The sequence below is a fragment of the Cervus canadensis genome, chromosome 7 (genome assembly GCF_019320065.1).
Source record: "Cervus canadensis isolate Bull #8, Minnesota chromosome 7, ASM1932006v1, whole genome shotgun sequence".
Classification (NCBI taxonomy): Eukaryota; Metazoa; Chordata; class Mammalia; order Artiodactyla; family Cervidae; genus Cervus; species Cervus canadensis.
In genome coordinates this window covers 25,761,728-25,788,336 of record NC_057392.1, presented here as the reverse complement: position 1 = coordinate 25,788,336, position 26,609 = coordinate 25,761,728, and the positions used below count along the sequence as shown (strand labels likewise).

The 26,609-nt window shown below is 40.0% G+C and overlaps 1 protein-coding gene across 1 annotated transcript in view; it reads right to left on the bottom strand.

The window, feature by feature from the left end:
• MORC3 (MORC family CW-type zinc finger 3) overlaps positions 1-26,609 on the bottom strand; it is a 41,071-nt gene that overhangs the window by 7,204 nt on the left and 7,258 nt on the right. The window contains exons 2-15 of the mRNA XM_043474693.1: positions 20,369-20,441; positions 17,724-17,856; positions 16,569-16,783; positions 15,878-16,025; positions 14,287-14,434; positions 12,042-12,170; positions 11,719-11,841; positions 9,264-9,361; positions 7,756-7,860; positions 6,252-6,374; positions 6,070-6,144; positions 5,171-5,216; positions 3,836-4,002; positions 1,823-2,711 (exon numbers count right to left, since the gene is read on the bottom strand). Coding sequence (XP_043330628.1) covers positions 1,823-2,711; positions 3,836-4,002; positions 5,171-5,216; positions 6,070-6,144; positions 6,252-6,374; positions 7,756-7,860; positions 9,264-9,361; positions 11,719-11,841; positions 12,042-12,170; positions 14,287-14,434; positions 15,878-16,025; positions 16,569-16,783; positions 17,724-17,856; positions 20,369-20,441 — 2,472 coding nt within the window. The remainder of the gene's footprint in view (positions 1-1,822; positions 2,712-3,835; positions 4,003-5,170; positions 5,217-6,069; positions 6,145-6,251; positions 6,375-7,755; positions 7,861-9,263; positions 9,362-11,718; positions 11,842-12,041; positions 12,171-14,286; positions 14,435-15,877; positions 16,026-16,568; positions 16,784-17,723; positions 17,857-20,368; positions 20,442-26,609) is intronic.

Below are 26,609 nucleotides of genomic sequence, written 5' to 3'. Positions count from 1 at the left end.
AGAATTTCAGTTGAGGCATTTTAAATCCAAAAAGATGATGCTGTTAAAGTGCTGTACTCAATATGCCAGCAAATTTGGAAAACTCAGCAGTGGCCACAGGACTGGAAAAGGTTAATTTTCATTTCAATCTCAAAGAAGGGCAAGGCCAAAGAATGTTCAAACTACTGTACAACTGCACTCATTTCACATGCTAGCAAAGTAATGCTCAAAATCCTTCAAGCTAGGCTTCAACAGTTTGTGAATCAAGAACTTTCATATGTACAAACTGGATTTAGAAAAGGGAGAGGAACCAGAGATCAAATTGCCAACATCCACTGGACCAGAGAAAAAGCAAGAGAATTCCAGAAAAACATTTACTTCTGCTTCACTGACGATGCTAAAGCCTTTAACTGTGTGGATCACAACAAACTGTGGAAAATTCTTAAAGAGGTGGGAATACCAGACAGACTACCTCACCTACCTCCTATATGCAGGTCAAGAAGCAAAGAGTTAAAAACAGAAGACATGCAACAATGGACTGGTTCAAAACTGGAAAAGAAGTCAAGGATGTATATTGTCACCCTGCTTATTTAACTTACATGCAGAGTACATCATGCAAAATGCCAGGCTGGATGAAGCTCAAGCTGGAATCAAGATTGCAGGGAGAAATATCACTAACCTCAGACATGCAGATGAAACCACCCTAATGGCAGAAAGCTAAAGAGCCTCTTGATGATGGTGAAAAAGTAGAGTGAAAAAGATGGTTTAAAATTCATCATTCAAAAAGCAGAAGATTATGGCATGTGGTCCCATTACTTCGTGGCAAATAGATGGGGAAAAAGTGGAAACAGTGACAGATTTTATTTTCCTGGGCTCCAAAATCACCAGGGATGGTGACTGCAGCCATGAAATTAAAACACAACTTGCTTCTTTCAAGAAAGTTATGACAAACCTAGACAGTCTATTAAAAAGCAGAGACATCACTTTGCCAACAAAGGTCCATAGAGTCAGAGCTATGGTTTTTCTAGTAGTCATGTATGGATGTGAGACTTGGACCATAATGAAGGTTGAGTGCTGAAGAACTGATGCTTTTGAACCATGGTGTTGGAGAAGTCTCTAGAGAGTCCCTTGGACTGCAAGGTGATCAAACCAGTCTGTCCTAAAGGAAATCAACCCTGGATATTCATTGGAAGGACTGATGCTGAAGTGCCAATACTTTGGCCACCTGATGCGAAGAACCGACTTGTTTGAAAACACCCTGATGCTGAGAAAGACTGAAGGCAGGAGAAGGGGATGACAGAGGATGAGATGGTTGGATAACATCACCGACTTGATGGACCTGAGTTTGAGCAAGCTCCAAGAGCTGGTGATAGACAGGGAAGCCTGGCATATTGCAGTCCACAGGGTCACAAAGAGTCGGACATGACTTAGCGGCTGAACAACAAACATCGTCATCTACCTCATATGGTTATTTTCAGGCTTATAAACAACAGACATAGAGCTCCCAGCATATTAGTAACTGACTGTCTCAGGGCCAATGAGCAGGACAATCTCTTGTGGTACAGCATGGTCCTGTGTATACAGGACATTTACCAGACCTGGTCCCCACCCCTTCAATTCCAGCACGGCCCATCCCTTCAAGATACTGAAAGAAGCACAACTACCCTATGCATTTCCAGATGCCCACACCAGGACCACTCCCAGTCGAGAACCAGTGGACTAGTAGGAAGTCGGTAAATGGAAATATTATGAAGTGATTTATTCCGATCTAGCCACTGGGGAGTTAAGGTTGGGATGCCCCTGGACACCCACACCTCTCATTATGCGGAGGGACATAACTCACCTCACTTTTATACTGGTCCCTCTCAACACTGCATTTGTCCAGCTGTCTAAATACATCATCAAGCTGCACAACCATTTCATCCACCTCACTTTTACTCTCACTACTGGAACACTGACTGCATTCAGCCTTTACATGTTGCAAAGCACTACACTGCTTTTTCAGCCTTTCAATTTCTTCCAAGGCTTGCCGATACTGAGATACCACATGGTCTGGGCTTTCGGGTTTACCATTAACACTTTCCAGTAAAAATACAGCATCAGTTTCAGTAGACTGATGGCAAGTTTCCTTCTTCACGTATTTGTTATTCATCTCCAGTATCCTCTGCTGTAACACCTTGATTTGGTCAGTGAACATGTGGCACTGTCTTTTATAATTTTCTCTTTCTTGGGTGACGAGAAGCAGTTCATTTCTTAGTTCATTTAACTGGAAACCAACGTCGCTAGCAGACTTATCCAAGGCTCCCTGGGTCTCAGGCGTCTTCCCTTCAGTTCCCACACAGCCTGGCCGTGCGGTCGTGTCATTCCTTACGTCTATCTCATCTTCAACAGTCTCCTCCTTTTTCACGACTAAACTTGGCACTTCCGTCTGGGTGGCTGTAGTAGTTCCCTGATCACACCGGGATGCTGAGGTGCCTGTGGAACCAGTCTGGCCACAAGGTTCATTATCACCCACGGGCTCCACGTCAACACCACTGTGCTCCATGGGACTCTGTTGCAATTTCACTTCAGTATCATCATCTCCTGCAGGCTTGGGAGTGCTATTTTCTTCTAAGATGATGACATCTTCATCGTCATCATCATCTTTGTGAGAATTTTCAAATACTTGATTACTCAATCTCTGATTCTTTGCATTCAAAATTGAGGAGCGAGTAGGGAGTCTCCGTTTCAGGCTGGAAAAAATTTCATACATGAAATATAAGATTATAAAATGTAGATATGGAAAAAGTAAGACGACATTGAAGTAATATATCTTGAGATTCTAAGAAATGCCCACATTCATTTTCTTAAACAATATATTTACAGAATATTGCTCAATGATTTAATAAAGTAGAAATTATTTTTTCCTTTTACAGATGAGGAAACAAGACTATTAAGACCTCTTCAAAGTACCACATCCTTATACTGCCGATTTATTTCTTCATTTGATGTCTACTGGCATTTCCATTTAACATCCTGACAGAATGCCACCACTCAGCCCAGGGGTGCTCTCTGTGACCCAGAGGTCACTGAGTGGCACTGCCATTCCCATCCGTCCATCGTAATTCCATCAACATTCAGGGATCAAACATGGGTCACAAAGTAAACCAGCACGCGCCCTACCCTTTCACGGGAGACAACTTACCCTGCATTAAACATTGCCTCGTTTTCTTCATCTGATTAGTTTTCTGTGAATTTATCACCAACCGACCACTTTTTGTCCCATTTAAGAGGGACAATTGTACTGATTTGCCATTTGGGTCTTACATGTTAAGACCTCATTTCTCAAGAAAGAATTCCCCTTTCCTTAGGCTTACTCTCTCACATGGAGGGGGCATAATCTTCAACAAGAACTTGAGAAAGGGTACACATGACATAAAAAATATGAAATATTACACAGTGAAAATATTTTTTTCACGTCTCAAGTTCACTGATGGTTTGATTTTTATACAGACTTCCAGGTTGGGAATTACTTTCTCGAAACTTTAAAAGCATTATCCCATCGTTATCTACCAGTCACTGTTCCTGCCGCTCTGATTCCTACACTGATTCCTGGTGTAGGAAATGGCAAACCACTCTAGTATCCTTGCCCGAGAAATCCCAGGAGCAGAAGGAGCCTGACGGGCTATAGTCCATGGGGTTGCAAAAGAGTCGGACACAACTTCGCAATTAAACAAAAACCAACTCATCCGTAAGACTTTTTTTTTAATATGCGTAAAAACTACACGTTCTTAAGTGCGTTATTGCCATAAAAGTGTCAAGTAAAGGCTGTCTCATACTCATTTCCCAAATGGAAAAACACATTTTAGCGACTGACCTGTTATTCTCAGGTTCAGATTGGGGTGAACCTCGATGATGGTTTATAAGCCTCGCTGAGTAAGTATTTGCTACTTCTGAAAGATGTCCTCGTGGAACACTTTCCTTAACGGGAGTAAAGGTTTGACTTGACACAGGGGTTTTTGGAAACAGGAGTTCGGCATGAATCTGTTGAAGGAAAAAAAAAACCTGATCTTAAAGAGATTTTTAAAATGTGTCCTGTCCCAAACACAAAATACTCCTTCCCCATCCCCCTGCCCCAGAAGGCACTGAGAACTATCCTAACCACGAGAAATCCTTGCACTGTGTACACTACACCAGGTAGTGACAAAGAGCCAAGTCCAGCCTGCAAGTGAGTCAAGACTGGCTTCACATTTTTAAACGCATGAACAAAGCAAAGAATGAATACGCCACGGAGACTGTATGTGTGGTCCACAGAGCCTAAAAATACCACCTGGCCTGTTACAGAAAGATTTGTTGACCTTGGATTACATAGAGAGCTTACACAGATACATAATAAAAACATTTTCCCAAGAGAAAGAAACTGAAGATAAAGTCACAAAGACACTGCCTTTAAAAAACCTAAGCCCACTATTCTTTTTCTCTTAGTTCTGTTCTCACTCTCAAACCCTCAGCCTTTATATAAGAGAACATTTCAATGTATTGATAAGCATACATATACCAATGCAGCAGCCCACAGCTTCCTATACAAGAAGTACAACTACCTACTTAGACACTAATAAAAGCTCAACACCATTAAACATTAAGCAAGACAGGGCTGTGGGATTAAGAGAGGCAAACTGTGTGTAAGAGACAAGTGATAAGGATATATTATTGTACAGCACAGGAAATTACAGCCATCGTTCTGCAGTAACTTTTACTGGAGTATTATCTGTAAAGATTCTGAATCACATGCTGCACACCTGAAACTAGTATTACAAAATTAACTATACTTTCAATTAAAAAAATACAGAGAAAGGGAGGGAGGGTCAACAATGTAGCTCTGGTCCAAGTCAGTACTAGAATGCAGCCCCCTGAGTGTTCCTATGAATTTTTCCTTGACTGTCTACCTAATGAGAAGATTCTTAAAAGAATATCGGCCTTTCCCCAGATGCCCAACTTGAGAATAAAACTGAACCGTTTGAGTGAAGTTGTTGGGTTAGGAAGTCAGGGTTGGGAAAGAGAGTAAGAAGCAGGTACAAGAGAAGAGAAGAGAATGTGAACTGAATGAACAAGATTGCTTCAATCTGCTATGTAACTCCTAAGTTTAAAGTTGAGTACTAAGTTAATCACCACCCAATCCAGGACACAGCTGTAATACGGAAGGCCTCATTACCCGAGGGACTGTTTCCGGTTGTCTGATCCTGAACTTTTCCCTGTCTCTTAAAAAAAAAAAAGAGAGAGAGAGAAAAAAGAAAAAGAAAAAATGAACAAATTTAAATTTACTTCATTTTTCAACTGTTTTCCAATGACATACTTGCCACTTCACTGTGAAGTCACTAAGACAGGTGGGTACACTGAACTTTGCTTCAGTGTCATTATAGTAAGTGCTAAGCCCGAGGCAGGGAGGAGCTTTCTGCCTCTTATCTCAGAAACACACTAATGTCTTCCACTCTTGCTTCAAACGTTATCTTCAAGAATAGTGCACTATAAACCTTCATGAACTCGATGTTCCATGAGCAGCATGCAAGCCTAATGCTCCCCATGGCTCACTGCTGTTCCCAGCTTCTCTCTCCACCTCCATTCTCCACTAGGCCCATTCACATTATTTACTCTGGTTAAGCTGAACAAACCATTGCTCTCCACCCAACAAATCCCACCCAGCAGGAATTTTCCTGATCCATGTCCCTAGCCAAAGGGATTTATCCTTATGGGCTTCCTCACAGGACAGAGTCAGGTCTTTTACAGGGGTCGTCAACTTCACACTGGTAACGCACACACGTCTCACTTATTCTGTTAAAAGGGCAGTATTCACTCCTGATTCATTGGTGTTTAGGCCAAAAAGACAAAACTATACTGCATATGCAAAGTATCTTGTAGACAGGACAGCAATAACCAGCAGGTATCCACAGCATAAACTTAAAAAGTACTTGATGGTATACACTCCACACCTTGGAGTCGTCATCTTTTGTGGCTATCCTGCTGTCTCTTAGAGACGCATTGACTGATACTGTAGACAGAGCACTGCGGATGATCTGGGCTTTATTCTCCCACATACTTTCATACAACACTCACTTCTTTTTGTAGGTTTTTTCGTAAGTGGGATGCACCACATCTTCATCTTCAGGTTCTTCTGGAACGTCACAATTTCTAGTCAGAAAAATCACATGGGAATAACACGTCACCAGCGCCTATTCATACATCTTGAACAGTACTTTCTGCCTTTCCAAAAAAGGGTACTACCAACTATATGGTACCTGAACTGTGGGTCAGGGTTATTGGAGCAATACCATTTTTCTGGAAGTTGATCTATCCCATCTGGTAATTTTCGCCACTTTAGACAGGAATCACATTGAACCCATGTCTGATCAGGACGTTTCCTGTAACCAAATAACAATTCAATACTAACATGGAAATATGGACCTAAGTACTTTACTGGACTTGCCACATCATTTCTCCCATAAAATTCTCTTATTAATTCTGTCCCTGAAAATTCCGTAACATAACTACTTTGGTGGACAATTAGTTTTTTTGGTTTTTTTTTTTGACAATTAGTTTTTAAAAACAATTCTGGCTACTATTGAAGTGACAGACTCATTTACACAAAGTGATTTAAATGTCTTGTTTAACAGCACATTATTAATTTTTTCTATAGTAAAAACTCAAAAACCTAAGAAAATACTACAAATGACTTGCTCTGAAATTTATAATAAGTTAGCATCTGTACTGTCAAATCCAATATACTTCTTAGCACAATAACAACTCAAGTACAGAAAATAGGCAAGTTGTGTTATTGCAATTTAAGCAATTTTTTAACTGTATTACATTTTACCCTCTACTATAGCATATTTCTGAACAACTTAAACTTGTGCATTTCTTTAGTTTATAAAATAAGGCTTTCACATTTTTATCATTCAAAAATTACGATGATCCTGCAAAGAATTTACGTAGACTCTTTTAACATACAATGAATTCACCTTAATGCTGGTAACTTTTAAAAATACATTTAAACGGTTTTATAGAAACTTCAAACAATCTAGAACTTGATAAAATAAATATAAACCCTTTGTTTCAGGAGGTTACTACTGCTTACTTCTTTAATCCTGGTATAAATTTTCTATGCTTATTAAAGTATGCATATGTATGTGAACAATAAAAAAAAACACACAATGGAAAAATCAAGACACTGAGTTGCGTCCTTTTTGTTTCCCATTACCTATCTTGGACATCCTTCCATCAGTACACAGAGTTGTTATTCATTCAGAGGGCTTACGTGTTTTACTGAGGAGCAATGTTATCTTTTAAGTCTTACAACTCTAGGAGGTAAAGACTATTATTGTTCCTGTTTTACAAACGATAAAATGGAAGCTTAAACTAGGTCAAATAACATGTTCAATGTCACATAGCTACTTAAGCAGAACTACAATGTAAACTGAAATCTGGCTTCAGACTCCTGATCCTATTACACAAGACCAGAGATTTTCAAACGATGAGATACAACCCATTAGTGGACCCACTTTAGTGGGTCACGATGAGCATTTTTAAATAAAATAAGTACTATCAACACTAATAATACAGGTACTGTTTCGAGAATCTTTTGTGTATAAGTGCATACATTCATTTTACAGTATGCTGATTTGAGCTGTGGGATTTATTTCTTACTATGTATTAAATTCCAAAGTTTATGAATACTGTACAATCGCCATGCCCTCCAATACCACATCCTGATAGTAAAGTCAATTATTTTTTAAATGTACTTACTGAATATCTTCAACTGGCAAGTTTAGAGGATATTCTGCATGTTTTTTCACTTTCATTTCATTCCAGTAATCATTGAGCTTTTCTCCTAGTGCTGTTATTGTTAGCCTCAAAAAGAAGTAAATTATAAAATCAATTCAAGAAAAAAAATGATAAAGATTAAATTTTTGTCAAACACAAAGAAAGCATAAGCAACCTAGTATTTACTGATTATGTGAACACTGGGGGTGGGGAGGGCATGGTGGAGGGCTCTCCAAAAGGTTCAGTTAAGTAAGAACACTGAGAGTCATGGCAATCTCTAAGGATCTTTAGAAGTTCACAGAACAGAGCCAGGGTCAACAGGAATAAAACAGAAAATACTAGTACTTCGGGTCCTCTGCTGAGAAAGTATGTTGCCAACCAACCCACCAATTGCTTTTTGAATTTCAACGCACTGGCCCTTCCAGAGGAGCTCCAGCTGTGCCCTTAGGCCACGCTCTTCCCTCCAGCAGCAGAGACTGTTCCAGCCTATGCACCTCCTGGGCAGAGACAGGTCTCCTCTAGGGACAGCTCAGTCCAAGCCCGCCTACATCCCCTGCCAAAAGCAGGCCATGTCTACAGACGGAGAGTGACCAGGCCTTCTGGCAAGCTTCCTGCCATGGCGGGTAGTGTGTTCCCCTGTCGGTCACAACCTCTACCAAGATCTGAACCTCAGACTTCTGGGACTGGGAGCGCTCTCCTAGCTCCTTTACTGTCTACTCTTTTTCAGCCCAGAGGTAACAGTTGTATTTTTGCATCTGACAGTTCTGGATAAGCTACTGTCCTTTTTAACCCTCTGAGCAATCGCCTTCTACTACTGTGGCTAACAGCTCCTTGTATTTTCTTTGTTTAAATAACAGAGGTAGCTGTAGTCTCAGGACTGCACTCTGAACAATATATTTATTGATTTTCTCTATCATGTGTTTCATAATTTGCCGATTCTGCTATTAATCCCTTCCTTCCACTTTATTTGTTCTTTATTTATAACAAGTTTGCACTCTATTTTGTAATATATGCTCACTAGGACAGCTGTTGATGCTTCCTAAATTTACAAGTAAAATCAATGATCATATTTATTTTATGGCTTCTAATCATTCTTAGAAGATAGGAGTAATAAATGAAAAAAAAAAAAAAAAGAAGAAGATAGGAGTATTTCTGTCTAAAGTACAGAGGACTAAACATTCTTGAAGTTCCCATCCAAGATGGAAATTTCTAGATTTTATAATACACAAAAAAATGTTACCAAGAAAGCATGAACTTCCTCTATTTAGTATAAATCTCAGAAATACTTCACTAGTAAAGACAGAGGAGAATATATTTCTATTTGTGATGGAGTAGAATATAATTCCTAGGGTGGTAAAAAATGATTACATGTGTTTTCTAAGTAAGCCTCCCACAAAATAGAAACAAATTCAGCTTAGAAAAAGTTAAGGAAGTATTTCCAAAATAAATTGTAAAAAGTTAGTCATCAATCATTTTAATAGGTAACATACCTGTATTCATTAGTATAATCGAAATCTTGTTTATTATGAGTTGGTTTTAGGAAATAGCAGTCTATAATCCCCACTACTCCAACACCCATGTTGTTTGCCTGAAAAATAAAATGAAATTGGCATTTTAAACATTAGGTATGATACTCCCACATTGCAGGTGGATTCTTTAGCAGCTGAGCTACAAGGGAAACCCTTCATGATGCTCAAAACAATCATTACTTCACCAAAATTTAAGAACTTTATGAAACGTTTTCCCATATTTTATCTCATGATTCTTATGACATTTAGATTGAATAACAGTATCTGGAGTGTAACTTACTTTACTTCTGGGGGAGATAATTCCTAAAAATGTAATAGCTTTCCTCCAAAACCACTTCCACTGTCAAGCATTCACTTAGACAAGTACTATCATTCCCAGTTTTATACAACGGGAAAAAAGATCCTCTCTACTGGGATGCAGTATCTTAGCTGGTAGAAACCACAACTAACTCCTTCCTATATCAGGGTCTAGAGCAAAGGCTTTGGAGAAGGCAATGGTACCCCACTCCAGTACTCCTGCCTGGAAAATCCCATGGATGGAAGAGCCTGGTGGGCTGCAGTCCATGGGTTCGCTAGGAGTTGGACACGACTGAACAACTTCACTTTCACTTTTCACTTTCATGCATTGGAGGAGGAAATGGCAACCCACTCCAGTGTTCTTGCCTGGAGAATCCAAGGGACGGGGGAGCCTGGTGGGCTGCCGTCTACGGGGTCGCAGAGAGTTAGACACGACTGTATTGACTTAGCAGCAGCAGCGAAGGCTTTGGCACATTAATATTTCATAAGTTTGCTAGACAGAAATTAAAGTCATTTACCCAAAGTTAAGCATTCAATTGCTAACTGTGATGAAATAAAAACTTTAAATTCAACTGACCTAATTTATTTTTTAAACCTGCTAGCTAAAATATTGAACTCAACGTATCTGAATCATATTCTGATTATCATGTTTATTTTGTTCATAATTCTAGCTGAGTCTAAGTACAATGATAAAAGTGAAATACTGACTTATAAAATGAAAATTTTCATAGATAGAGCTATAGACAAAACCATAAAAACCTAATCACAATGTGACTCTACTAAAAGCCATCAGTGGCTCCTCATTTCATACAAGTTGTAAATCACAGCACCCTTCGCTTGTAGTTCATGTTCTTTCTGGCCTTACCTTCCTCCCCCTGCCCATTACTGCATTCACAATTACCATCTGGTCCAAAGTGAAAGTGAAAGTCCTTCAGTCAAGTGTCTGCCTCTTTGCGACCCCATGGTTTATACAGTCTATGGTTTCTCCAGGCCAGAATACTGGATTGGGTAGCCTTTCCCTTCTCCAGGGGATCTTTTTAACCCAAGGATCGAACCCAGGTCTCCAGGAGACTCTTCAACATTGCTGGGCGGATTCTTTAATAGCTAAGCCACCAGAGAAGCCCATCTGGTCCAAATAACTCGTTAAGGTTGCCATTCTCTCAGAAGCCTCTTTCTTTTCCTCTGCAGATCTCCTTTTCTGGGCCTAGAAAACTCTTGTTAGACTTTCCAAAATAGTAAATTAACACAGTCTCCTCTCAGTCACCACTTTCTCCAAGAAGCCCATTCCGATGCTCCAAGTAAAAGTCAAAGTTGCTCAGTCGTGTTCAACTCTTAACACACACACATCAAAAAAAAAAAACCCTTCTGTGGAAACAGGTAAAAGATTAAACAGACGGACACAGCAGGCAATGTTCATCATCCTAAACTGAACTCTACAGAAATGAAAGCGGTTTAGGAGGAAAATTCTAACATATTTAGGAACTAACTTCAGAAAAGTAAATCACCTATCAGATATTATTTTTTAGGCTACTGCAGCAACAACGAATTAAAACTGATCAATTTTATTCTCGCATAAAATAATCCAGGATCCTCATCCAAGTGCAGCAACAAGATCTGCATCTGTGTCTGAGAGCCACACTCATCTTTAGATCTACGGCAAGCTACGTATGAGCCCCAATTTCCTCATCTGTAAATCAGAGAAAATGCTCTGTCCTCTTTTTAAGATTATTCAAGACCAAATGAGAAAACAATACACAAGTGCTCTACGGTCAAGCACCATACCAATGCTGTTAAAAACACTGACATTAGAAGTCATGAGGCAAGGGCAGGGGGCTTCCATGGTGGTCCAGTGGCTAAGACTCCGCATTCTCAATGCAGGGGCCCTGGGTTCCATCCCTGTTCAGGGACCTGGATCCCACATACAGCAACTAAGATCCTACATGCCACAATGAAGAAATCCCACACCCCACAGCTAAGAAACAGTGCAGCCAAGTAAATAAATATTTTAAGACAAAAAAATAAAAATCATTAGGAAAAAAGCACATTATTTCACATTTGACCTGTAACATGTTATCCTAACTTTTATAAAAGATTCAGACATTTTCAGATATAAGCTTACCTTTAACTGACATCCAACTTTTTCATAAGCTTTGATGAGTCTATTTCTGTGATACATCATTATTCCATAATGATCTTTATTTCTGCAGTTGAATCCAAAAGTAATTCTCACAGTTTTATTAGTCTTAAATGTTAAGGAAAATTCTGAATACACCATCTCACTTCCTTTAATTCATCCTCTCTATTTCATTGAGTTCAAAGGTGCATTAAAGGCAAAGTTGGACAGGATTAGAATCTGTCAGGATAAAAAGAGAAATGGGGAAGGGAAATACACTTGATCTCTCTCTATATATACATACAGCATCGTAACAAAGTAAAGGATACTAAAAACTTGGGTCGATAAATATCACGTTCAACGTAGGCAAGACTCTTCGAAACTAGCTGGGTCTTTACTTTCTGTCCACGCAAGATGATCTGCATTCGTGGCTTTAGATACAATATACTGCAGTAAGCCTGCAAAGACACACAACAATTGACTGTCGTTTCCGAATAATTACCAATGGATTTGTTCAACATTACTTACATATGTTTTTAAAAAGAAAGCTATCTCAGTGCTTTGACAATAAAAGACTCACTAACTCTTCAATAAAATACTACAGACTATAAAGGTGCTTTAGTTAGCATTTGATTACTGTATTAAAAACAAGCTCAATATAATGGAGCCAGTAAACAAGCAAGCTCAATATACTGGAGCCAGTAAAAAGGGTTTACAGGAAACAATCAACCGACCTACACAGATGTTGATAAGTTATGTGGAAAAAAGTTTAAAAAGAGCATGTATGATATAATCTCATTTTAACAGATGACCAGTGCAAGTTCAATGCATGAAGCAGGGCGCTCAGAGTCGGTGCTCTGGGACAACCCAGAGAGGAGCGGTGGGAAGGGAGGGGGAGGGGGGAGACATGCACGCCCGTGGCTGACTCATGCTGATGTATGGCAAAAACCACAAGACTGTGAAGGAATTATCCTCCAATTAAAATAAATAAATAAATAAATAAAAATGCCCATGTATACAAAAAAGGACCTATATTTTCTGACTCTGCTGTCAAAAACATATATTGTTATTACAATTTTAAAGCATCAATAAATTTTACTTGTGCAGAAATAAGCAAAAATCTAATATAAACAAAGGGGACTACTGTAAGTTTGAAAAGGAAAAAAAAATGCAGCAATATTAAGTGGAGTGGACAAACAACACTTTTTCTATGGAATTGTAACAATCAGCAGTCCACCAAATGTGCTTTCAATTCCTTTTTCTTTGTTTTTTAGGACCCTGACCAGGGACTGAACCTGAACGATCCCAGTTGGAAAGCGCCAGTCCTAACCACTGCACTTCGAGGGTAAATGTGTTTTCAATTCTTGATGCATCAAAGCTTAGATACTTGAGAATCATGATCAAACTTAGCATCCTAAAACATGTTAAAATATGATCTCTTGTACCTGTCTGCAAGCTATCAGAAATCTCTAAAGGAAATGAATCGAACAACTCAATAAGGATCTATTAATATGAAAAACTCAACACAAAACTAAAATTTGAACATTTCTCTTACTTTTTCCCTCCTGACTCCTGATTTCAAAAGTAGTGTTTTGTCATTTATAAAAGTCATTAATGATATTTTAAAACATTTTACTTTGTGGTATACTAAAACTATTCCATCTGCTCTGGCTGCCTCTAGATATTCTTGAGCAAGACTTTCTTAACCACTAAGACATACTTCCCTATCACACTGGGATATGGCAAGGAATAGTAACTTCTGCCATTGTAATTGCTAGAATCTCAAAACAACTTACACAGTAAACCTGTCAATGTCAAATGTATCCTTAGCTTGGGTTATGAGATAAATTTAATGCAAAAAAAGGGAATGGGGAAAGTCCCTGGAGGTCCAGTAGTTAGGACTCTGCACTTCCACTGCAGGGGGCATGGAAGCCCCATAGTTCCTGGTTGGGGAACTAAGATCCAACACGCCATGATGTGGTTGACCAAAAGGGGGAAAAAAAGGCGGGGGGGGGGGGGACGGGGCGGGGAAAGTCAGTATTGCATGTCTCATAGTGACTAAGAAACAATATTATTCTCATATCAACATTGTTATACTGAGATATTAATTCCTTCAATCTTAGAAGCATAACTCACTTTCAGGTTAGATCTCAGAGATATTTACCACAAAATTATATTAATGTGCATTATATGTAAGCTATCCGTAACACTGCTTTAGAGTACCGATTAATGCGTGTGTTCTAGAATATTTTAATTTTTAAAAAAGACAATTTGGTATTTTGATTGAATTAACCGATATGGTCATCAGGGCATCTTGATTCTAGTATTCCCAATTCAAATAATTAATCACACAGTGAAAGAACTTTTACAACCACAGTTAGACCTGATGACTTCACAATTTAAAAACTTTTCTAAAAACATAAAACAGCCAACGAGCATGACAAATTTAACACATTGTTTCATGTCTGACACACTTTCATTTAGAGATTTCTGGCAGCATTTATAACACAAGTGGATAATATAATTTTCATTACTTGATGGTTTTCTCACTCCCACAGAGAGCAGAGTACATACCCTCAGGGAGTAGTCACTCTCAGGGGCTATCTGGTCCATCCTTTCTTGCTTCTTGTACCCTTTCTTCCCTGCTGTCTCATCTAAATCTTCTGGAATTCTGATGTCATATTTATCCTTATCAAAATCAAACTCTGTTGCACTTTTGTAGCTGTAAAAAAAATTTTTAAAGAGCTAAATATTAACTTCACCATAAGAGAAGCAAGCAAGTAACCTTTCGTTAACAAAACAAAGCACAAACAAATACATGGTAAGAGTCAAGATCTGAGGAGCTGGAGGGAGGAAGGAAGGAAAAAAGGAATCCAGGAAGGTGCAGAAACACTATTTACTCACATGTTGCCAGTGGGAATGTCAAATGAGGGAGCCACATTCTAATAGCATCTTAAAAAACTAAACAAGCAACTACCATGTGATCCAGCAATTACACTCCTGGGCATTTATCCAATAAAATGACGACCATATTCCCACAAAACCTCTATGCACTTATTTTACAGCTTTACTTGTAGTAACTGAAAATTGTGAACAACTAGATTGGTAAACACACTGTGGCCCATGCATACAATGCACTACTACTACTCAGCTAGGAAAAGGAAGAGAGCAGACACACACAAGAACCTGGATGAATCTTCAGAAAATTAAGCTGAATGAAAACACCCAATCCCAAAAGGTTTCATACTATGTGACTCCAGTTATATAACATTCTTTAAAATGACAAACACACAGAAACGGAAAAACATGTTAGCAGTTGCCAGGGATTAAGGAAGGAGTGGGTGTGAATATAAAAAGGATCTGAGCTGATGACAATGTCCTTACTGTATCAGTGTATCAACAGTACTCTTACTACAGTGTTTCAAGATGCTACCACTGGGGGGAACCTAGGGAAGGAGTACCTGAGATTTCTTACAACCACAAGGGAGTCTGCAAGCACCTCAAAATTAAGTTTAAAAAAAAAATGGGGGTGAGGATGGGAGGGGCAGGGAAGAAAGGAAGAGAAAAGAAAAAGGGAATGCAAGAGGTTAGAAAAGCATAAGAATTAAAGGATTTTAAGATTATCACTCTTTCTGCTTAACTCTTACAGTTCAACAGATCAATTAGATCTCTCAATATTATACACTCACTCTAAAGTTCATAGCTTCATTTGGAAAGGATTTTATCCTCACAAAGATTTAGCAACACAGAAGTCTCATCTATATTATTTTTCTCAACAGATACTGAATCATGCTTAGCTTTATGTAATGAACCAAAAGGATTTTTCTAACCTTACCAAGTTGGGACTTGTTGGCTGGGCTTTATCTTGTCATGTCTTTTTTTTTTGAGGCGAGGGATAGTATAACCAAGAGCAAAAAGCAGTGCTATGTAGATACAGTGGCAGGGCCAGGAAATTTATTTATAACAATATAAAATTATCTCAAATTGAAGCCAAAGAAGCCTCAATGAAACACATTTGGGAAAAGGTAAATCATTAAATATGCCATAAAATGAGGACCTTCCAATACATTTCTACTCGGTGTAACGATGGATGAACATAATGAAATTACTCCATGCACTTTACTTCCCAAATGGTTAACCAGCTGAGGGCTACTCTTTCACTTACCTTCTGAGATTCCAAATGATGATCCTGGTTCCCTTCTTGCCTATGATAGCATCAAGTTCTGCCAGTAACTGCTGTTCCTTAGAAAATAGAGAATGTTCCAGAATTGCAGCAAGGCTCGCTTTTGATTCTGTTGAATTTAATACCTGTCGTATATCCTAAGTTAAAGACTTAGACCAACAATATTTTTCAATTATAATATGGAAACCAACTCAAACTGAAAAACTACTAAATTATCCTCTAAATTTTAAAATCACAGTCTGATTTCAAATGAACAACAAAAAGTATGAACAAGTATATTATGACTCCTAACGAATTTAATGATTTCAAATATTTGAACGTTTATACAGAATACATCTTCCTAGAGATATCTTGTTTTTCATGGTTGTTGGTGAAAATTTCAAGCCAGACCGTAAGTCTTACTGACCACAAAAAGACTGAAATAAAAAGGTGAACTCTGGGAAGCTTAATAAAAATGCAATCGCCTTATGTTGAGTATTTCCATGGCACAATTCCAACAGAGGTCAGAGAGGGAGAAACATTTAGCCCACACGCAGAGCAGAAGCAGTGGATAGGAACAAGAGCTAGAACGGAAGGTATGATTAAAAACAAGAACCCAGAGGAGGCCAAAAGGACAGAATGGTCCAGACTATTTCCTCAAATAGGAAATTTAATTTCAAAATCAAAAGGATATGGTGTTTGTTGAATGCCACAATTGGGACAACAACATGTTCTGCTTTTATGACTTCCAAGTACGTCTGAGACAAGAAACCCACGCTCATGCTTTCTCCATTTTTGGTAAAAACCATTGCATCTTTACCCAAACGCATAGAACCTGACTTGAAGCCATTTCCATACAATCCAACTGGGACATGATCATTCATGGTGACTTTCTCACTGAAGCCAAAGCTAAAACGAAAAAAGTATAATCTTCATTTATTTTAGTTCAAACATTGTTAACATCAAGTAAAATGCCTAAGTCTGAATGTCAGCCCTATCCTTCTTTGCTGGATGGTCTGTACTGATGTGTCTCCCCATCTCTGAAATGAAGGAAACCAAATTCACACTATAGGGATGGAAGGACTGTTGCTGCTTTTCCGCCACTCAGTCGTGTCTGACTCTTTGCGACCCCGTGGAATGTAGCCCACCAGGCTCGTCTGTCCATGGGATTGTCCAGGCAAGGATGCTGGCGTGGGCTGCCATACACACACTAACGCAGCAGCTCGCTGCCTGGCACATCCCAGCTAGATGGATGAATGAGCTGAGGCTTCTGGGACCTTGAGACTTCACGTCTTCCTCCTGAAGGGGAGAACCTGCCTTTTCTGGCAGCATAAGGAGTGCTGGAGGACAGCAGAGGGGCCTCTGCTCCAAACCCTCCCTCCATCTTGTTCATGTACTACGTGTTTTAGCTTCCATGTCAGGTACATCTGGGTTCATTCTGACATCCTGTTCTTTGCCCTAGAGCCCAAGACCTTATGACTATGCTACTTCCTCATCCTTGAATCACTTGAAAATTATTAGTTTCCATTCTCCAAAGTGTTAAGTTTTATTGGATATGGTAGCCAAAACTATTTTTCTACTAAAGCACAAACAACAGAGGACAATGTACTACAACTCTAAAGGAATGGGGGAATTTAGGTAAGTGAAGACATGGCAGGGATGATGAGAATGGCCGGGATTGCCTAATAACCTAACATTGATAGAAAACGATGGAAGACTTACAGAATAGAGCACACTGTGGGTACATCTCATGTTTAAAATACAGGAACTACAGGTGATGAGTATGACACATGAAACACTTCAACTAGGTAAAAACAATGATTTTAAGGAGTGTGACGCTTTTACATACCTTAGCATTTTATGTAATTTGTCTGAAGTCATACCGTTCCCATTATCAGTGAATGTCAGGCATATACAGTCATTTATCACTGTTTTGTCAATCCATATCTGTTTAGCATTCACATCAGGATCATAAGCATTATCTGGGAAACACAAGTTTGAGAAATTTTGATTTTGGATTTTAAAGAAGAGCAATCAGTTTTGAACAACCCTTTATAACCAGCAACAGAATATATTTTAAGGAAACTTTAACAGCTGAAATGTTTTCAAACTTCTAAAATTAGACATGAACCTAACCTGCATCATGCTGTATATCACTCGCTGACTCTTACGGAATTATCTACAGCCCTCCATTCGTCACACAGAGGATGGGGGCGGGAACCCGCGACACTACGTAAGTGTGAAGCCAAAAGAAGCACTGCGATGAAGAGATGGTCAAGACAGGAAGGTCTCTGCCCAAAGAACTAGCCTAGCTATCATAAAGGAAACTTACAGCCGAGTGTCAACAGCACTTCAAGTTGGTATGGAAGGTCCACACAGGATTACTGAGTGAATGAGAAAGCAGTATGCTAACCTACACACAGATGAAAGTCCACCTTCTACACAGTTCTTCAAATTTTAGCCCTTTTTAACCTAATATAAGCCTCTGACAACAGGTACATTTTCATCATCTTCGTGAAAGTGAGTTGTCTAGTGGTGCCTACTCTGCAACACCATGAACTGTAGCCCGCCAGGCTCCTTTGTACATGGAGTTCTCCAGGCAACAATACGAGAGTGGGTAGCCATTCCTTTCCCCAGGGAATTTTCCCACCCGAGAGATCAAAGCCGGGTCTACAGAACTGCAGGCGGGTTCTTTACCCCCTGAGCCACCAGGGAAGCCATCTCTGTACACCTCATCATTTAACACCCTTGTCTAGCATACTTGCTGCTCTCAGAACGGCTATTAAGTATTAAGGAATACAGCAAAGAAAAAGGAAAAAAATTTCAACAGTAGCAGTAATAAAAATCAACTTATGAACTGTCTAAAATCTATCTGAATATTCCTAACTGACTAAAAATACTTCTGAGGTATATTTTGAAGACTTTATTATAATAGAAGAAGTGGCTCTCAAACTCCTGTAAGCCTTCAATTAAAATAAAACAATCTTTTTTATCAACCACTTCAAGCATCATTAAAAAAAAAGCACTTAAAATGTGATACACCACAAAGAGCATAATGGCTTTCAGTTGCCCTATCTCAAAACTAGACAAGTACTATGTATGAATGAACAATCCCAGCTGAGTAGTTCCTCTGGGTTGCCATAAAAAGGAAAAAGAGTGACCGTGAATAGCTGCAATGTTATCTCATTTACACCTCAGAGTTTACATCTGAACAGAACATGTTAGGGACTTTGGAAAATCTAACTACACCAAAGAAAAGAAGGAAGTGAATGAAAGCCACTCAGTTGTGTCTGACTCTTTGTGACCCCATGGACTATACAGTCCATGGGAGTTCTCCAGGCCAGAATACTGGAGTGGGTAGCCTTTCCCTTCTCCAGGGGGTCTTCCCAACCCAGGGATTGAACCCAGGTTTCCCACATTGTGGGCAGATTCTTTACCAGCTGAGCCACAAGGGAAGCCCAAGAATACTAGAGTGGGTAGCCTATCCCTTCTCTAGAGGATCTTCCTGAACCTGGGTCTCCTGCATTGCAGGTGGATTTTGTACCAACTGAGCTATCAGGGATAAAGAAAAGAAGGGTTCTCAAATTGTCTTTCTTTCCTTATTCTGGGCGCATCCACTTTAGAACCGCTCCTTGACAAATAATCTAAAGTGTATCTAAGAATTCCCAAGAATATAGTTTTCCTTTATTATCTGTTTCTCAAACACGTTTAAATGAAACAATTCATGTGCATGACTTTTACCAAAGAAAACCCATAATGCAAATCCGATCATGACCTTGCCTCTTTTCTCATGTTCACTAAAACACTTTTAGGACTTCCCTGGAGGTCCAGTGGTTAAGAATCCGCCTTGCAATGCAAGGGACACTGGTTTGATCCCTGGTCCAGGAAGATCCCACATGCCTCAGAGCAACTAAGCCAGTACACCTCAACTACCGAGCGGCCGATGGGGCCTGAGAGCTGCAACCACTGAGGCCCGTGCACCGAGAGCCTGTGCTCTGCAACGAGGAGCCCACGCACCGCAAGGAAGAGCGGCCCCTGCTCGCTGCCTCCAGAGAGCACCTACATGCAGCAACAAAGACCCACCACAGCCAAATGCATGTACATAGAAACCTCCTAACTGCTAATGTCAGAAAAGTGCTATAAACAATTTCCGACTTTAAAATAAACGTAATTCTCATTTTTCGGCAACAGACCTATTTCTTTTATGATGAGACTAAAAATATTTTCAACATAAATGCTTCAGGAACTCTGCAAATTAAAATACTTTGCTCTGACAGTATATAGGGCAATACTTAAAACAACAGTATACAGGGAAAGCTGGGCAATGACTGACACTAGTTTGAATGCGTGTGATGCAAGGTAACTTTTACTAATGTTATCACTGACACGTTTGGTTTTTTAAAAAAGCGTATCTTCATATCACTTTTCAATAAAAAGCTTTTTAGAGCTTCAACTGCCAGCAATAGATTATATATGACACATCAATTTACTTACCTATTAATTCAGCAACTGCACTAAATGGCCAAGTGTGACTTGTAGAATTTGTATGTAAAAACTTCGGGCAAAGCTGAAACAAATCAATGATTCATGTAAATTAATTAAGGCCTCACTTTCGCGAACAGAAGCCAAAATAATCTTCTGTCCCAGTATTAACACCAAGATCAAGCAAAAATTACTTAACTGCTTGTGTCAGGAGACACCTGGAAGATAAAACCCAGATTAGATTCCTGGAAAATAAGGCTGAAAAATCAGCCAAACAGTTTCTCATTAAGACGGGCGGCAAACCCCTTGCCTCCTTGCGCCCACCAATCCAGAGCCGTATCAGAAGGGACCCAATTCCAAAGTGCTCCACCCTGCCAGGCCTGCCTCAAAATTGAGAGGCTTAGTCGCTCAGTGTGACTCTCTGAGACCCCATGGACTGTAGCCCACCAGGCTCCTCTGTCCATGAGATTCTCCAGGCAAGAGTACTGGAGTAGACTGCCATGTCCTCCTCCAGGGGATATTCTAGACCCAGGGATCGGACCTGCATCTCTTATGTCTCCTGCATTGACAGGCGGGTTCTTTACCACTAGAGCCACCTCAAAATTACCATGAGATAAAACTAAGACTTGGTCAAAGGGATGTTTTCGCCTTTTGTGCATTAGGCTTAATTAACATATCTAAAAGCCCTCAACCAACGTCAAGTAACAGTTCAAATGCAACAAACCTCCTTGCCTTCCAGAGATTTTGTCTGACTCGTCATAATAAAGTATGGAAGAGTATATTAATCAACTTCATGCTACAGGGAACTCTCTTAATCCTGAGTAGTGCAGATATCAAATGTGTAAAAATGTACAAATGGTTTTAAAAGGCTGAGGCTTGGATATTTCAATATGCAGAACATTTTCATGAAATGAGGACTTTTCTGTGTTCATTTTGAACAGATTATCTTATATTTCAGGAAGAAAAAAGAGGCAATTTAAGTGTTTCATGTGAAGAGCCTAGAGATATGACTATAACCAAACATTTGTAGTGTTCAGCTGCTGCCACAAGGTGTCAGAAAGAGGTCTGCTTTTCCTCTGTCCACCCTTGATTTTAGACAACCCTCAAGCATGTTTACCATCAGGCTAAAGTGTACATGTGAGAAAAGGTATTCTGTAGAAGACTGGTTTGCAAACTGGAGTATATGTAATTCCAACTTTCTATAGCATGTATCTATGTAATAATGGGAGTATAAGGAATTCCCGAACTTTCTAAAACAAAGAGTTTTTATAAAGAAAATCAATTTCCAGACCTTCATCTTCTACAAGAAACCTACTGTCAATTAGCCCACCTGAGCCCTATCCCAGCCCCTCCTCTTGTGCAATCACCATTTCTCCATTTATAAAAGAACACTCCTCAGCCATTCGAGGTCCTACTATGGGTATGGTCTTGGGGGGTCAGCTACCAAAGGAGAAAATCAACACCAGAAACCCTTAGAAGAGTTTGTCTTTGTTCTCTACTTTATGAATTTGTTAGGTGTGAAGTCTGGAGTTAGAAACTGGGTATTCTGCAGCAGATGCAGGTTTGATCCCTAGGTTGGGAAGATCCCCTGGAGTAAGAAATGGCAACTATTCCAGTACTCTTGCCTAGAAAATACCATGGACAGAGGAGCCCGGCGGGCTATAGTCCATGGGGTTCAGAGAGCCAGCCACAACTGTGCACAAATGACACAAGGGTGAAATCTGGGTTATAGAGACTGGGCATTTCGGTCCATGTTGTAATACTCTGGTTTGAGATGTATGGCTTTTGGTATATTTAAACACAAGCATTATTTATAGCTATTATGAATTCTCATCTCTAAAACAATTAGCTATAAAGAAAAACTCCCTAGAACAGCCAACACACACACACACACCAGACAGACTACGGAGTATCTGATCATACACACACACACACACACACACATCACATCACATACACTGATCTCTCACACACACACACACACAGCCTACGGAGTTTCTTTAACTAGACGTGTGATCCTGATCACACACAGATCACATACACTGATATCACTCACACACACACACACACACACACACACACAGCCTATGGAGTATCTTTAACTAGATGTGTGATCCTGATCACACACAGATCACATACACTGATATCACTCTCACACACACACACACACAGCCTATGGAGTATCTTTAACTAGATGTGTGATCCTGATCACACACAGATCACATACACTGATATCACTCACACACACACACACACACACACACACAGCCTATGGAGTATCTTTAACTAGATGTGTGATCCTGATCACACACAGATCACATACACTGATACCACTCACTCACACACACACACACACACACACAGAGCCTATGGAGTATCTTTAACTAGATGTGTGATCCTGATCCCAGGTAAGCAACTGAACCTTCTGTGCCTAGATGTGTGATCCTGATCACACACAGATCACATACACTGATACCACTCACTCACACTCACTCACACACACACACATAGTCTATGGAGTATCTTTAACTAGATGTGTGATCCTGATCCCAGGTAAGCAACTGAACCTTCTGTGCCTAGATGTGTGATCCTGATCACACACAGATCACATACACTGATACCACTCACTCACACTCACTCACACACACACACATAGTCTATGGAGTATCTTTAACTAGATGTGTGATCCTGATCCCAGGTAAGCAACTGAATCTTCTGTGCCTCAAGTTTTAGCATCTGTGGAAATGAGGACGATAGTAACAGCAGCTTACCAAGATGTTAAGAGAATTAAATAACTTAATATTTGTAAATGCTTAGAAGAACACCTGGGATATAATAAGTATTGTAAGTGTGTGGCTTTTTTTTTTTTAAGGTAAGCATACCTTTAAAGGCACAACTGAGCTCATATAATCAAGAAAATACTCAAGGGCCTCAAGTAAAGAAAAAATTAAAAACAAAAATAAGATTTGAAAATAGGGATACCCTAGGGACTAGAGTTGGAGAAGGAAATGACAACCCACTCCAGTACTCTTGCCTGGAAAATCCCATGGATGGTGGAGCCTGGTAGGCTGCAGTCCATGGGGTCGCTAAGAGTCAGACACGACTGAGTGACTTCACTTTCACGCGTTGGAGAAGGAAATGGCAACCCACTCCAGTGTTCTTGCCTGGAGAATCTCAGGGACGGGGGAGCCTGGTGGGCTGCCGTCTATGGGGTCGCACAGAGTCGAACACGACTGAAGTGACTTAGCAGCAGCAGCAGAAGGGACTAGAGTGGGGTGCGTAACTGGAATGTGAAGGTTTTCATTTTAGCAGTGACTGTGGATTGGAAACATGGCAGAGAAGCATGCACTTGGAGGTGACTGCCCCTCCTACCTCAAGAAAAAGGGGGCAGGGGAAATATGCCCAATGAGAAGCTTATCTGTTTCAGTCTGCAGTCAAGGTTAAAAAAAAAAAGTCTACCATGAAGTTCTGTAAAGAGGCACATCTCTTCACTTGGGTTAAGTGTTTCAATTTAACCTGCAGAACCACTGTGGAGACACAGTCTCAACCCGACTGCACAAGATTCTCTGGGGTCATTACTTGGGGAATATTTGAGTACACGATCTAAAATAACATTTAAGGAAACAATCCACCAAGAGAAAATATTTGCAGACAAGACACAGTAGTCTTAGTGTGCACCCAACCTCACTGAAGTAAAGTGAAGTCACTCAGTCTTGTCCAACTCTTTGCGACCCCATGGACTGCAGCCTACAAGGCTCCTCTGTCCATGGACTTTTCCAGGCAAGAGTACTGGAATGGGTTGCCATTTCCTTCTCCAGGGGATCTTCCCGACCCAGGGATCAAACCCGGGTCTCCCGCATTGCAGGCAGATACTTTACAATTTCATTGGGTAAAAGAAGTATCAGCCTATAAAATAGCTGCTGCTGCTGCCGATCGCTTCAGTTGTGTCCAACTCTGTGAGACCCTATGGACTGCAGTCTGCCAGGCTCCTCTGTCCATGGGATTTTCTAGGCAGGAGTACTGGAGTGGGTTGCCATGCCCTCCTCCAGGTGATCTTCCCAACCCAGGGATCAAACCTGGGTCTCCTGCATTGCAGGCAGATTTTTTACCACTGAGCCACCAGGGAAGCCCTATAAAATAAGAATCCCTTGACATAGCTAGACCTTTAAAAAGACTCCCCTCCAAAAAAAAAAAAAAAAACAAAAAGGAGATGCAATGAAGACCATTTAGATATTTTAAAGAATCAACAGAATTTTTAGAATCAACAAATGGTCCCAAATTTTAAAAATGCTTTAAATGTAAGACTTTAAATGTGGAAGCCTGAATACACGGACAATGTTTACTTCGGCTCCCTCTTGGAGCTGCTATCTAATGAAGGAAAAGGGGTGGGGGACATAAACCCAGGAGAACAAAAAGAATCAAAGAAGTGATTAATAATAGCAGACAAAATAGTAGCTTGGAAACTATAAAGTACAGAGTAGTGATAACTGCTTTAATATCCTGGAAAGAGCTAAACCCAAAGCCTGCAGGAGATGGGAAAACCAACAAGAAGGTCAGGAACTTTGGGAACCCCAGGAAGGCTTAGGAAATAAGACTTTTGCTCCTTTGAAGTCGTATGAAAAATGCGATAGGCCGAAAGTATTTAAAAGAAGAAAGATTCCCCAGATCCTTTTACCCTGAGCAAGTCCTTCAACTACACTCAGCAAACCATGAAAAGACAAGAGGTCTGTTCTCTGGAGAAACTGATGGCCATGGACTCAGAGACAAATGAAAACACGTGGGTTAAAAGCAAGCCAGTAAACAGTCCAGAAATAAATGGTTAAACGATTTTCCAGAAGGCTGTAAAGGCCATTTAATGAGGAAAAGACAGCTTTTCAACAAATAGTGCTGGGAAAACTAGGTATCCATAAAAAGAATCATGTTGCACCCTTGTTGTTGTTCAGTCACCAAGCTGTCTCTGACTCTTTGCGACCCCATGGACTGACTGTAGCACGCCAGGATTCCCTATCCTCCACTATTTCCCAGAGTTTGCTCAAGTTCATGTCCACTGTGCCGATGATGCCATCCAACTATCTCATCCTTTGCCACCCTCTTCTCCTTTTGCCTTCAACCCCCTTCATGGATCATACCCCTGTCGTGGTGAAGGGGCTTACATAACTCAATGAAGCTACGAGCCATGCTATGGAGGGCCACCCGAGACAGACAGGTCACAGAGGAGAGTTCTGACAAAACATAGTCCTTGAAGGAGGGAATGGCAAGCCATTCCAGTATTCTTGCCACAAGAATCCCCTGAACAGTACAAAAAGTCGTACCCTTCCCCTACACCATAAACAAAAATTAACTCAAAATGAATCAAAGACCTGACTTTCAGAGCTGAAACTCTAGACTCTTTAGAAGAAAACATAGAGGAAACATTTTATGACATTGGGTTTGGCAATGATTTTGACATGACACCAAAAGCACAAGAAACAAAAGAAAAAATAAACTGAATTGTACTAAAATTTAAAACTTCTGTACATCAAGTGACATGTTCTACAGAGTGAAAAGGCAACCTACAGAACAGGGGAAAAAAGCCTGCAAATCAAGTAATATGCAAAAATATATAAAGAATTCTCACAACTCAATAACAAGATGATAAACAGATTTAAAAACGGGCAAAGGACTCAAGATATTTCTCCAAAGATGCTCAACATCTCTAATCATTAAGGAAATGAAAATCAAAACTACAGTGAGATACCACCTCACACTCAAAGGCATGACCATTATTAAAAACAAAAACAAAAAAAACACAACAACAAAAACAGAAAATAACAAGCATTGGAGAGGCTGGGAAGCAACTGGAACTCCTGTGCACCTGACCACAGGGCTGGAAAAGGTCCGTTTTCAATCCAATCCCAAAGAAAGACAACGCCAAAGAATGTCCAAACTACCGCACATCTGCACTCTTCTCACACGCTAGCAAAGTAATGCTCGAAATTCTCCAAGCTAGGTTTCAATAGTACATGAACCGTGAACTTCCAGATGCTCAAGCTGGATTTAGAAAAGGCAGAAGAACCAGAGATCAAATTGCCAACATCCACTGGATCATAGGAAAACAAAGGTATTCCAGAAAAACATCTGCTTCACTGACTATGTGAAAGCCTTTGTGTGGATCACAACAAACTGTGGGAAATTCTTAAAGAGATGGGAATCTCAGACAGACCACCTTATCTGCCTCCTGAGAAATCTGTATGCAGGTCAAGAAGCAACAGTT